This window comes from Labrus bergylta, chromosome 10, assembly GCF_963930695.1.
Source record: "Labrus bergylta chromosome 10, fLabBer1.1, whole genome shotgun sequence".
Taxonomy (NCBI): Eukaryota; Metazoa; Chordata; class Actinopteri; order Labriformes; family Labridae; genus Labrus; species Labrus bergylta.
In genome coordinates, this window is record NC_089204.1 from 27,343,614 (window position 1) to 27,355,726 (window position 12,113).

The 12,113-nt window shown below is 38.6% G+C and overlaps 1 protein-coding gene across 1 annotated transcript in view; it reads right to left on the minus strand.

The window, feature by feature from the left end:
- wdr27 (WD repeat domain 27) overlaps positions 1-12,113 on the minus strand; it is a 53,244-nt gene that overhangs the window by 8,334 nt on the left and 32,797 nt on the right. The window contains exon 23 of the mRNA XM_020632813.3: positions 11,299-11,397. Coding sequence (XP_020488469.2) covers positions 11,299-11,397 — 99 coding nt within the window. The remainder of the gene's footprint in view (positions 1-11,298; positions 11,398-12,113) is intronic.

Sequence of the window (12,113 nt, forward strand, 5' to 3'; positions counted from 1 at the left end):
TTCAGCATATAAAAAAGTTTTGGAACCTTCCTTGTATCAAGCAGTTTGACGGCTCATTTGACGAGCTCTTTTACTTTCAAGAAGTCTTCTTTCACCATGACCTCCTGCTCAATGACCTTAATCAACAATAGCTAAGCTGTCTGGGCCCATCCCTCAGGCTGCTGAAATAGCTACTTAAAACTTAAGAGGGTCAGGGTCAGGCTCCATCAGCAACCACAGCGCTCTTCATCAACTGCCTTGCAAAACTATTGGACTGTGTAATCCCCTAGCCATGACACTCCTCCACTAAAAACGTGCAGTGAAATTTATTAATCACAGATTTTCTTGCAAGATGATAGCAAAAGTGGGATTTTGAAGCAAGCGAACATCTGTAATCAGGCACATTCCATCTCTGCAACCTTCAACCTCTGTCAGCCGAGGCCGAAGCTGATCCACACGAGCCTAAAGGTTCCTGACCACCTTCGGGGTCTGAAGTCTGAACTTGTTGTGAGCTGATTCACTGTAGACATTAAGGGTGTCATGATAACAGGAGTTTAAACTTCAATACTACTCTTGTAAAATCAAATGAAATGGATACCTGTCTTGGTACCAAGGCAACAACAATACAGAAATATTTAATTATTCCTCGGGGGGGATATTCTGTAATTGTTAGGCAACCAATATTGTAAAATGTCTTCCTTTTTAATACCAAAAATTAAAAGTAGTAAAATCAGGAAAGGTCGTTCGGAGTGTAGTGTCCATCCAAAACCTTACAGGTAGACTTCTGCACACTGTCTAACTTGAAAATAAACATTTATTTGCAACGTTTCTGTACTAGACCTTCATCAGACAGGTGTACCAAAAACTACCTGCACGCTGTCTAAATTGGTCCCAAAACTTTGCCAATGTGTCTGTTCTAGTCAGTGCGCTCTTCAGTTCACGGTAGCTTTTGGTTAATTTATGACTGAAGTCCTAAAGTTTTTTTTTTTTTTTTTTTAAAGCTTTGGCTTATATACTATCGATCATTAAAATAACAGATTGTATCGTTATAAAACATGTGGTATCGAAAAAGGATCAAAGTAAGGACAACCTTAGTAGACACACAGCATGAGGTCATGCACGGCCATCGCAACTGAGCTATTCGTTTTTCCTTGACACTCCACTTCTAGGAAAACCATTTTTGATTAATAGCAATATCTGATATCCTTATGCAATCCTGTCACCAATGACATACAGATGTTCAACCCATTCACAAGCATATGTTTTTCACTCAAATATTTGACCGTTAATGATCTCAAAGTCATAGATCATACACGAGAATCAATTTTAAAAATTTGTGCTGCGTTGTCTTTATGACATTTGTGTTTGTTTATCTGTTTTCTATATCAAAAACTAATTCAAAACTTTTTAGGAACTCTGTGAATATAAATCAGATTTGGAATTTGCACGTTGTGTCACACGTGTTACATAATCTAAGTTATAGTCCGCAGTGCTGGCTCAATCCTATGCAAAAAAGGACCACAAATCAATAGTTCAAAGCTGGAATAAGAAGGATGATTAAGAAAGCAATGGAGATGTACTTTCAGCGGTGACGACTGCTGTCAAATGTTGGCGCTCTGGGACAACATAAAGCCTGCTCTGAACAGTGAGTGAGGCTTTGAAGATACGTGGAGCGATATGTTTTCTCTACTGAAGGATACCATCCATCAGCTGCAGATCACACACTTCACAAATGCCAACATAGCAGGATGTTCTGCACTGTACACGCTGAGAGGGGAAGGAAGATCTACAGGAGTGATGGGAGAAGGATCAGATGGCCACAGAGGTCACCTGCTCGTCAAACTAACAAATACACAAACTGTCAGTGAAAGAAATGTAAAGTCTGTCGTCAGTGGAGAGAGGATTCGTTTTGACTAATCCGTACAAGAGCTTATTTTGAGTTTTATATCTATTTTTGTTAAGTATTGATTCCTACTGGATTGGCTGATAGACTACCGGTTATGTTGCGCCCCCTTATACATAGGACTATAGCCTCCATCACAGTGGTGGTGGGTTTGAATCCGACCTCGGCCCTTGACTGCATGTCACCCGCCACTCTCTCCTTTCCTGTCATGCAGAGAAAAAGGAATCAAATCGAATCCAAAGCATTCCTTGTGTTTGCTCCAAATGCTGCAATCGGAGTTTCTTTTGGGAGAAAATAACAACAGGGAAAAATAAAACATAAAAGTTATACCAAATGTTTATTAAGGCTGACACGATCACAGAACAGTCCATTATTTCAGCATCACACTGCTGCAGTGCAAGCCCAGTCAATATATCTGCCATGTGAAAAGCAAGTCCGATACCATCGGCCAAATGTTTGTGTAACAATAAATAAAAATACAGTATATCAAATGTTGATCTCTTGAAGGCAGGTTGGCTCCATAAATATTCCCTTTGATAGTTTAAAAAGATCTTGTTTAAACATTTGTTCTTTGCTACAAAAGCATTAATTTCTGTGTTCGTGTCACATGAATCCATGAGGAGATTATTAAAAAAGGATAGCGTGCTTTCTGAATTAAATGACAACATTATAAACTACTCTGATGTCTTTATGAGTTATCTTAGCATAACGGAAAACTACAAGCTTGGCTTTTTGCAAACAGAATTCACCTTCAATGTTATCATTCGTTAAATACTGTAGTTATTGACATCTTGAGTTATTGAAGATAAGTTTATATGTACTGTTTAGTAACTCTGGGTTTATCAGGGTTGTGTTTTCAGGCCAAAATGACACAAAATTAAAGTTTAACACAACGTCTGGTTAATGCCAACAATCTAAGTTACACTTAGCTCTCATTCTCGTTTAATCAATCTGGATATTAAGACATAGAAAGGACAAAACTAGTAACTAACGCCGCAGCCAACTGATTAAATGCTGCTTAGTCCGTATGAAACGTTTAGATGCTTCTAATAAAGCCTCTTGTGATTTTGCAACTGGACCCAAACTCTTCATTCCCTCACTTCCTGTTCAGTGCTGCTCCAGCTGTGTTGCGCACAGGCCAGCTGAACTCAGCAAGTCTGTCTCAGCTCAGTCTGCATCTCACTCTAATGTGACATTCTGGAGCAGACAGCAGAGTCCACCTCTGTATTTGCTGTCTGGCCACTTCAGTAAGAAGAGATCACTTTGCTCTCTAGGGTCAGACAAAAAGGAACAAAGAGATACGATATTAATATTTTATAAAGGACTACAGGGTGTGAATAGTCTTTTAAATGCCAAAAAGCCAAAAAGAAGATACAGTAAAAAGGTCTAGTGGGTCACCAGCTGCAATGTTTTTTTTGCATGTCTGCAAAGAGTAAAGATGATACATCCATGACAAATGGAGACAGGAGAGCACCGAGCTTGAAAGCCAAAGTGATGATTCACTCACTGTAGATCTCTCCAGTTTGGACCATTGGACATGGTCACTTTTAGAGACAGCTGCTTGTGTCAGTGAGCGGTCACAGTCCTGCAAAAGAAGTCTAACACATGAAGTGCAAACGAGTTCTCAAGAACACAAGGGGAAAAGTTCAAAAACTTTTCACTTAATCAAAGGACTGAAACTGAGAACTGTTTAACACCTCTCGCTTCATTCCTGTTCTGTTGTGAAATTAAAAGGACGACTCCTTTTCATGTTCCGGTCCAACAAAAACACATGTATGTACTTAAAAATATGACCATATAATTTATGTTACACTGCAGCAGTGTTTCTGGGGCAGAAGGAGGGTTCAGACTCAAGGTAGCAGCAACAAGCACACTTGGGAACTTGCTAACTGTAATTGGAGGTTTTTTGTTTTTGATCACAAAATCATTTTTTGGACGATTCGTCTGCCAGAATACTAAAACTTGTTTTTGTTTGGTCAGTTTCCAGCATTACTTTTGCCATGTTGGAATTTATTGACAATATCTGAAAGTCAGTTTAATCATACTTATAATAATAAGAGTCTGTTTAAAAGTTTGTTTAGTTCCAATGTTCAGGGTGACTCAAAGTGAAGAGCTGTTTATTCTTTATTGGAAGATATAATATCAAACAGCATTGCACATCGGAATCTTTGAGTACTGGGTGCTGGACCAAAATATATACAAAGACAATTCACATCTAATGGAATTTATCAAAACATGGGACCGTTTGAATCCCTCCCTCAGATGTCTGAAGATGTTGTATGTGTATCTGCTGTTCTACATGTTAGCACAATACTTGTGATTGCAACATATTTCCCCTGTAGCCAAAAAGTTGTTTTTCTTAAACACTAAATTGGCCATAATTCATCTGAATCAGAAAATTGATAAATTTGGCAACGACAAATGGCTCAATGTGTCCAACTAACAGAAGTTGTGGATTCAGTCCTTCATGATTAACAGAGACAAAAGGTAGTCCAGAATCTTTCCCAGAATAGATATATAAATGTAGATACACCGATGTGCAAGCTGGCATGTAGCCTACACAAATCAGTCCAGTTGGCTCTAGAATATAATATACAATGACGACTTAGAAATGAATGATTAGTTTAGGCGTCACCTGACTGCATCAACATGTTGTTGAAGCATGACCATTATACCTGGGCCTCTATCAAACAGGTGAAAAGAGCACTGAGTGAGGAATACATTCTTCTCTATATATTATACTTCTTTATTGCAATAAATTCAGACTTTTGTGATGTGTTTATTGCTCCATGTTCATATTGTTATAATAATCCCATTGCTATTTATTGTGAAGCCCTAATATGAATGTCATCATCACTCTCCCGTCCCCATCCCTGTCCCCACTGAGAATTTTCCTTAATATTACCGGGTGAATTCACACATCTGCTCACCTGACTTCAGACAGACATTTTTAATTTGGCTAGGGGCTGGCAGGGAAAATTCCAGGCCATGTTTGAGATGAAAAAATCCATCGTTTGCGTTAAGAAATGTAGCCTAACCTGACATTTTCCCAAAATTGTAGAAGTCTCGTGTATGTGTGAAAACACCACCTGTAATGAAGGATAAAAGCTATATGTCAGCCTCATTTGTTTTTATACAAATCAATCAATGCAAGACTTGGATAAGAAGGTCACCAATTAAAACCTCCAGGATATAAAGTGACTGAAGTAACAATAGACCACCTTCTACTGAGTAAAATCTCCACATTCCACTAAAAACCATAGGCTGATCTGGGCCAAATACAACAAAGACATTTCCACAGCTGATGTGGATCACTGTAATTTGAGCTATCGACATCTTGGTATGAGAGAGCTCAGAAATCCAAGTAACCCAAATAGAGCACAACCTCATAAAGTCTATTTCATTGGTCTGACCCAGTAACCTGTTTCTCTGAAGTCACAGTTCATTTGCCTCAGAGACGATTTATTTTTCTCCCCTTGCTTATGATCCTGAAACTCTGAAAGACCAAAAATAATTTGAGGGAATCACTCCCGGTGCAATATCATCTCTGACTTGTTTTTAGGGCACAATTCAAACAAGTCACAGTTTTCCCCCTCGTTAATCAACAAGTAAGTCAAATTTAGATTGTGCTTATGTATTGAACCAGTAGAAGCTAAATTTCTCCTTTTACATGTGAAATAAGTCTTTTTAAAGTTTAACAGTAGCACAATTAGGTCAAAGAAGAGGGGCGCTTGTTTCAGAGGCATGCCATTGAAATCCCACAACATTTTACAAGACAACAAAGTGAAGCGGTGGTAAAAGTTGTGATCTCTCATTACAGAAGACTAAACCTGAGGCAATGAACGCCAGAGGTAGATCTGCCTGCTTGATGGTCTTTTAAGTATAAGGATGGAAAACAAGAGTGAAAAATGAGTGGAAAATATGCAATGCATTATCTGTCTGTGCCTTGCTGCAGATGGTTCTCACAGCAGTAAATATGGCGAACATCTGGCCTTGAAATGTGGCTCAAAAACAAGGTGAGCACAAGTTGGGGACATTTTTTTTTTGCCTTTGTGTTTTGTGTTTTTTCGCAAGTAGAGAAGACAGGCTTAGGAAATACATCTCTGTTCCCATTATGAAAAACAAATGACATTGGGTTCTGCAATTTCTCAACTTCTCGTTGCGTTAGTCACATTTGTCTCTCAATCATGATGCTGCTTGGTGCATGTCATCCCCACATTTTCCTGTCCTTTACTGTGCCAAGTTGTCCTGTCTGGTAACGGCCAAAACCCCCAAAATTATATATTTACAGAAGAATCACAAAATTTACCAAGCTGGAGAAAATTCACTCCCTTCACCAAATTGAAAGGGGTGAATTATGTAGTTTGGAGGAAATCTTGGAAAACCTCAAGGTATTTTTTTGGTCAAATTTCCAAGCTTAATTGAGGAAAAATAAAATCACGAGAAAGATTTGGGAGAATACAATAAAGGTTGACCTACTCTGGGAAGCTGAGGCTGTTTTAAACGTGCTATATGAATAAACTCGACTTGATGAAAGTGATCGAGAAATTCTGTCCATTCAAGTGGGAAGAAAGCAATAATCTGTGCAGTAGGGAACACACAAGACTGTCTCCAGTAGTGCTGGTAAGACATGCTTAACAAAAACACTGGAGCAGATGTTTGAATAAATCCAAAATAGAATGGCTGGTTATTGTTTTGTCTGAAAAGAACGTTTCTTGTCATGAAGTTATTTTGATGCTTAGAACTAGATTTAAATGGACCAAAGAAAACATCAATGAATATTAATGATATTGAGTTATAATGTCTGCTCTAGTCTCCCAGAAGGCTCCGGTGCCATTGAAAATCTGGGTTTTTTTGTTTTTTTTTACATCTTTCACTAAGTAAATATACCATAAATCTGTGCTAAGAACATCTCACTCTTTGCTTACTTTGATAAAGAATGTGCTCATGGAACGTACTGATTTTACATGGAAAGACTTTTGGCTCCTTATTGAGCTACAGACCCTCTGGAGCCCTTCAAACATGTCATACATTTGCGACTTTTACGACTTCAATCTGGTCAAATCTTGGCAGGTTCTCGTAGAATGAGATGTTTAATGACACGGATACAAGTGACAGCCAATATGAGATGACTTGTTAATGTAGAGCAGATTGATACAACCTGATATGACATTGAAAATCAAAGGTTTTGATTATTTTCACACATTTGAACATTATAGAAGAAATATGGTCAGATTTCCATGGAAACAATTTGTCATGGTGTGTATGTATCTCTGGTGTGCTCTCAGGTGTGCATCTTAATTTATCAAAGATTTATAATAGATTTTTTTTGCCTGTAACCATGTTGGCAAAAAACAGTAAAGGCTCTGTCAACAGTGCCAGTATATCCTGTCAAACAATGTAGTATTTGGAGAAGTTCTGCTGTGGAGCGAGCATGCTCTGACTGATGAAGTGTGTCTTTAAACTCTGCAGATTACTGTTATCCAGTCAGTAAATGGCCATGGACCAAACTTTCCACTTTCAGACTCGGAAATGTGAAGGCTTCGTGGGCTGCAAAGTTTTAACTGAATGGAGTTACACAGATGGACAAGTAGATTTAAAACATGCCTTCGGTCCAAAAGACAGTCAACAAGAAGTCTTATGAGACGTCCAGCAGAGGATGTGATATCGTATTGTAAAATGTTTCTCTTGCAAATGTTGGCCCACTTGCTTTGAACAGTTCCAAAGGAAAATCTTTAACTGGACAGTAAAACATTTCCAGAGGGAGTTTTAGCTTTGTAAATACTTTGGAGATTTTGTTACCAGACATTGAAAGTCAATGCGAGGATTCAATGCAATCTCTTAAGCCGTTGGTTATCGTATGATGGCGGTACAGTCTTATGGGAGCGAAGCATAATCTCTCTGAGTTTGTTGTAGCAAGCTGTTATTGGGAAAGGCAGTAAAGGAAACGGGCCAAGCCTTCCCTTTATCTGCGCTTGTCATCGCTTACTGCCTCACTACCAACTGAGACACAAGAATGGACTTGGACTGGAGGGAATACATCACAAAACTACCGTACAATCTGGAATATGAGTTGCACCGGTATACAAGTCCCATTCTGTTTTTGGGACTCTACGAGATGGAAAAAAGGTTTTAAATGTTTTCCTGCATGACAATTAACCATTGCATGCACAGAAGTCTCCTATGTGCAGTTTGTCTGCAGCTGGGTAGCTCCTCCTGTTACAATCTTATTATACTGTAGTTGCACTCTCTATTTAAATAAATTCAGTATACTGCTGTTTTCTTTAAGTGGAGGATTATTGACATACTGAGGGGGAAAAGCTGCTAAAAGTGGTGCCCTCCTATCCTAGTCCGCTAGTCCTCTAACTTGGACTATTATGCAAAATGCATTTAGACAACATTATCTTGAGTTCAATCATAAACCTAAAGGCTTTAGACAGCAAAATATGTTTACTACGTTTACAGATTCAGCATCCATATGTATGAAGATCAGAAGAAATGTAAACTTTAACTCTTCTGTAATGGCAATTTAAAATGCATCAAATATTTGTACTGAGTTAAGATTAGCTTTTTGTTTTCTTTTGACAGCTTTCCTAATTTCTATGAATATCTTAGAGGTTAGATTGAGAGCAGACCAAGTCGGCTTTGAAATCTCTTTGAGGACAAACCTGAAATCAAGAAATAACAGCAACCAATTATAGCATCCACAGCATTTTGACCTTTGTCACACATTATACAAAATATATGTATGTCTTAGTTCTTACCCTTTAGAGGGAGAGGAACAAAATGGCATATCATTAAACTGCACAGGCCTAAGTAAAAAAAAAAGAAAGGGAAACAGTCAAAGAAGGGGTTGGACTAAAGCTACTGAACTGAACAAGCACAACCATGTATACATCTTTTGTCCAGAGTGGAACTTTGCACCAAATCACAGGCTGGAACAACCCTGCAGGGCAGCCAGTCATATAAGTGGATCAGTACAGTGCACAAAGGGAGTCACTGGATCCCACAGGGTTATGGCACGGAAGAACAGGAAACATTATCTGATTGGACTACTAACTGGCCACCACTGGTTAAACCCACAGAGTTATTTGGGGGATTTTCCTAAAATATGAAAATGTTATTGGACCAGGAGGTTTACATTTAGAGAAAAAAAAAAGTTTGTTGTTTGGGTTTTTAAGGACTGATGTATTCACCAACACATAAACTACACATGATGTTTTGTATGAAGTGAATACACATCTGTATGAAGCATTACTGCTCAAGGAAAATACAGATGCTTTTCATACCACACACACTCAATTGTTACATGGAATCCTTTCATGGCTTCTCGTTGACGTTCTGTGAGGTCACTGGCTGACAGTCCACCCGTCCTAAACTTCAGGATGATCTCAATAAGCCCTGCTATGTGACCTCAGCCTTTGAGTGAAGAGCAAGTAGAAATGGTGCAGACTTGTGCAAATGACTGACTACTAAATATTTATAAAAACAAAAAACACAATTATTTAACATCTGCTCAGATACATACACATCATTTTTAGCCCCAACACTAATACGGTTTTTAACACAGCAGAGGTGATGTCATTTATATAACGCAACAGGTGTGTGACATGCACACTGACGCTGCTTCATTATGTCTCCTGCTCATCTGAATTTTCTTTTCCACTTCTTTGTTGATACTGTAAACATGCCCAATCAAAGTGGTATGAAGGCAGAAAACTGTTTATTATGTCTGACTGCATAATCCACCATCTTGGATTTTTGTCACGTCTTGCCTCCTGAGTGAGACCCCCGTCCCCCCAACAGGGAATATTTCACACTGTGAGGGACATCTGTGAATAAGCAACTCGGGAAGATTTCAGTGGCAGGCAGCCCTGAACTCTTTGAGGAAGAAGTGTGCGGGAATATCTCCTTCTTCAGTCTGCTGTTTTTGCACTGCCCTGCACCTACGTGATGTGCGTATAACTACCTCCTTGTCCTGAACTGTTTACAAAATCTGAAGGAGTTCCCGTGTGAAACAGTTCATGACTTTAGACGTGAAGCAAAGTCTTTGGCCGTTGATGCCTGACCTCTGACTGACACTGCTCCTCAGTCATCGCTTATTTTTTAAACATTTCTTTGTGTCATACCTGTCTGAGATGCTTCAGACAAAGAACAGAATTTGGACAAAATGCATTTTAAGTGCTGTCCTTGCTAAGGTGTGAAGGTGATCAATCTTTCACCTTTTCGTATGATGGTCTGTTTTTGTTTAAATTATCCAAATTACCATTAGGACAATTAAGGTTGAGAGACTTTTCCTTTTCCTGCACTAAAAGGCTTTGTGTGCAGATATTATGCCTTTGGTGTGTGTGCAGAATCAGGGGTTGGAGCAGATTGTAAACACATATTAACACCATTGCCTGTATTTATGTCCCCATGGGGTGTTTCTGAAGAGTTAACAAAGGTCAACATCTGGGAGGTAAAGACAATCTCTGGTTTGTCTTTGGGTGTATGATGTCTTGTGTCAAAAAGAGAAAGTCAGACATTAACTGAATACTAAAAATAATGTTTACCCTGGTTAGTAACTTTCTGGGATGTGGAGAAATATGCTGATATTTATTTGAGATGATGTGGGAGTGTGTGATAGGACAATATTAGATTGTGATTGTGAAGGATTAGATTGGTTGACAATCCACCAATGAAGGGAGATTGTAGAATCGGTCTGCAGTACACATTTGATTTATGTTCTATGCTCACAAAAAGACACATCATAATTTTTCTTTCTCAGCAAAATCACACTAGTTGCTCGAACGTTGCATGCCTTCCCTACAGACACACAGATCAACAATCATAATTAACTGTAGGAACGGCCTAGGGATCTCTTATTCCCCCTCCCTTTTGATTAACAACAAAGGGGGGCACCATGCTAAATATGAAAACAAGACTGAAGGTTTGTCCCTAAAGAAAATCGATAAGAGGCAAACAATGGTTATTAGTATAAATGTGCACGTTGGATGGCAACACAACAAACTGTGTTAACTAGCTCAGGAGACTTCATCTCAAATAGTGTGCTTAAAGTCAAACGGAGAGGAGATCAGCCACACCGCAGTCAGCGTGTGCAATTCTAATGCTGTTGTTTTAATTGTTTTGTGCAGCTGTTTGCTGCAGATGCCATTCTGCACTCTCAGACAATGATGAATCTAAATTAAAAAATTAGAGGCATGGTCTGTTAGTCTTTTATCTTTTAGGACTTTTTTGTTTAAATAGCGACACTAGCTTGTTTTGTAAATATAGTCTTAAAAATCAACATGACAAAGAGTTGTAATAAAATTATGTTAAAGATCCTGCAGGGGAAAAAATCATAGTAAGATATTTTTCTCATACCCCCCCAAGAAGACAAAAAAGTTTAAAGATAAAAAGTAAAGTTCAGCTCTTACCTCAGGTGTAGCTGGATTGAAAGTCACACTGAGCACCGTGTCTGAGTGTCTCTGAAGTTTGTGAAGGAAGCTGCTGCTGCGAATGTCATACACATAAGCCTGAAATAAATGAGATGAAACACTGGATATGAAAGAAGGCTTGAACTTTCACCATGGAGGACAAATTACACTACTGTATACAAATACATTTAGTCGATCCATTTAGTTGAGGTCATTGAACGTGTTTCATACACAAACGATATAAGTGTTTAGACTGAATGAGACACACAAATCAAATGTTTTATGGCAGCATACAAAGTGAATGAAAAGACACGTGCAGAGACAAAACAAATGCAGATTTGCTTCAGGGATTCCAACTTTTTAGGTCATGCTTTGTGCTCATCCTGTTTAAAGTTATTATTCAATCAAAACAGATGTTAATGTGTGTGTTTTGTCCCATATGTCTTGGATTATGTGTCACCTATACACCAGAACCTGTGTCAAATGTGACAAAACTGTTGTTTTGAAAGTACTCTTAATGGCACAAAGTGTTGCACATGTCCTGGTAAACACACCGGGGTGGGGATGTATTCTACCTTGTGTATACAAAGGCTTTTAAATATTTTATGTTTATCCAGAATGACAGTAAATTCTACCCGTCGAAATGTGTGAACAGGACCGACAATGTTATGTTTGACAATCCTTTTAAATTCCCTGCCACTCTACCTGCTATCCTCCAAATAAACACTTCCCTCCAGGTGACATCAGAAATCAGATACATGAAATTATTTGCAAGAATCACCTATTCCATCCATCTGGACCTCCAGATGGATATA